Source organism: Dipodomys ordii, unplaced genomic scaffold, assembly GCF_000151885.1.
Source record: "Dipodomys ordii isolate 6190 unplaced genomic scaffold, Dord_2.0 Scaffold1000003970, whole genome shotgun sequence".
In the NCBI taxonomy this organism is placed as follows: Eukaryota; Metazoa; Chordata; class Mammalia; order Rodentia; family Heteromyidae; genus Dipodomys; species Dipodomys ordii.
Window position 1 is genome coordinate 1 of NW_012287587.1, and position 1,099 is coordinate 1,099.

Sequence of the window (1,099 nt, forward strand, 5' to 3'; positions counted from 1 at the left end):
AAAGAAGGTGACCAGCGCCGCCTCCGTCAGCACGAAACACCAGAAATGCTCGAAGGAGATGCACCAGTCGGCGTCCACGGCGCCCCCGGGGCGCGGGCGGGGCGCGGCGGCGGCGGCGGGGCTGCGGGCCTCCCCGCCCGGCGGCCCCGCGTCCTCGTCCGCCAGGTCCTCGCACTGCAGGGAGCCCGCGCTGACCACCGAGTAGGAAGACATGGACAGGTCGTCTTTGGCTTCGTCGTCGGACGGGAGCTGGGACGGCGAGCCCTGGCCCTCGCCCCGGCCCCGCTCGGCCAGCGGCTGGCTCTCCTGGGCCACTTTGCCCCCGTGGGTGTCCCCGCCGGCCTTGGCCTGGGGGTCCCCCGCGGCGGGCGGCTGCCGCTCGGGCGTGGAGTCCGGCTGGGGCCCGGGCGGCGGCGGCGGCGGCGGCGGCGGCGGCTCCTCGTCGTCCTCCGCGGCGGCACCGGCACCGGCACCCGCCAGGCCCTGGCCGCGGGGCCCCTCCCGGGGGGGCTTCCGGCCGGCCGGGCCCGAGAACCTCTTGCCCACCTCGCCGATGCGGAGCAGGAGGCTGGCCACCGTGGCGATGGCGTGGTACAGCTCCTGCTCGGCGGGGTCCTCGCTGAACATGTTGTACAGGGTCTTGCACAGCTCGATGAACTGCTCCTGGGCGGAGGGCAGGCGGACGGGCGGAGGCTCGCGGGGCGCCGTCCCCTCCCGGCCCCCGAGGCCCCGGGGTGTCCCCGCCGGCTCTGGCCCGGCCTACCTGGTTCATTTTAGGCAGATCCTTAATCGTCTCCTTCTGAGCCTCCTTCTCCTTGGCCCACATCCGCAGATAGTGGCGGTAGTCGGGCGGGCTGGTCCCCTTCTCTGACAGGGAAGAGAGGGTCGTTTCTGGGAGGGTCCGCCGCAGCCCTGGCATTGGGGGCCTAGGGAAGGGCACGTGCTGGTGGCCGAGGGCTCCCCCACCGTCTGGGAGGGGTTGCAATGAACCAGGGGTGACCATGGGATCCCTCCCGTACCTCCTCTTTTTTCTTGGATGTCCTCATTTGCACAGCCTTCTTGCTCTTCCTGTGATAGTGCTTCTGGACAATGAGAGAAA

At 71.5% G+C, this 1,099-nt stretch overlaps 1 protein-coding gene across 1 annotated transcript; it reads right to left on the reverse strand.

Moving 5' to 3' along the window:
* Positions 1–3: 3 nt before the first annotated feature.
* On the reverse strand, positions 4–1,086 carry LOC106002879 (TBC1 domain family member 9B-like; the record flags this gene model as incomplete). Its single annotated transcript, XM_013037631.1, has 3 exons — positions 4–663; positions 764–881; positions 938–1,086. Coding segments are annotated over 3 exons (927 nt in total), but the record flags the coding sequence as incomplete, so codon positions are not given.
* Positions 1,087–1,099: the final 13 nt, after the last annotated feature.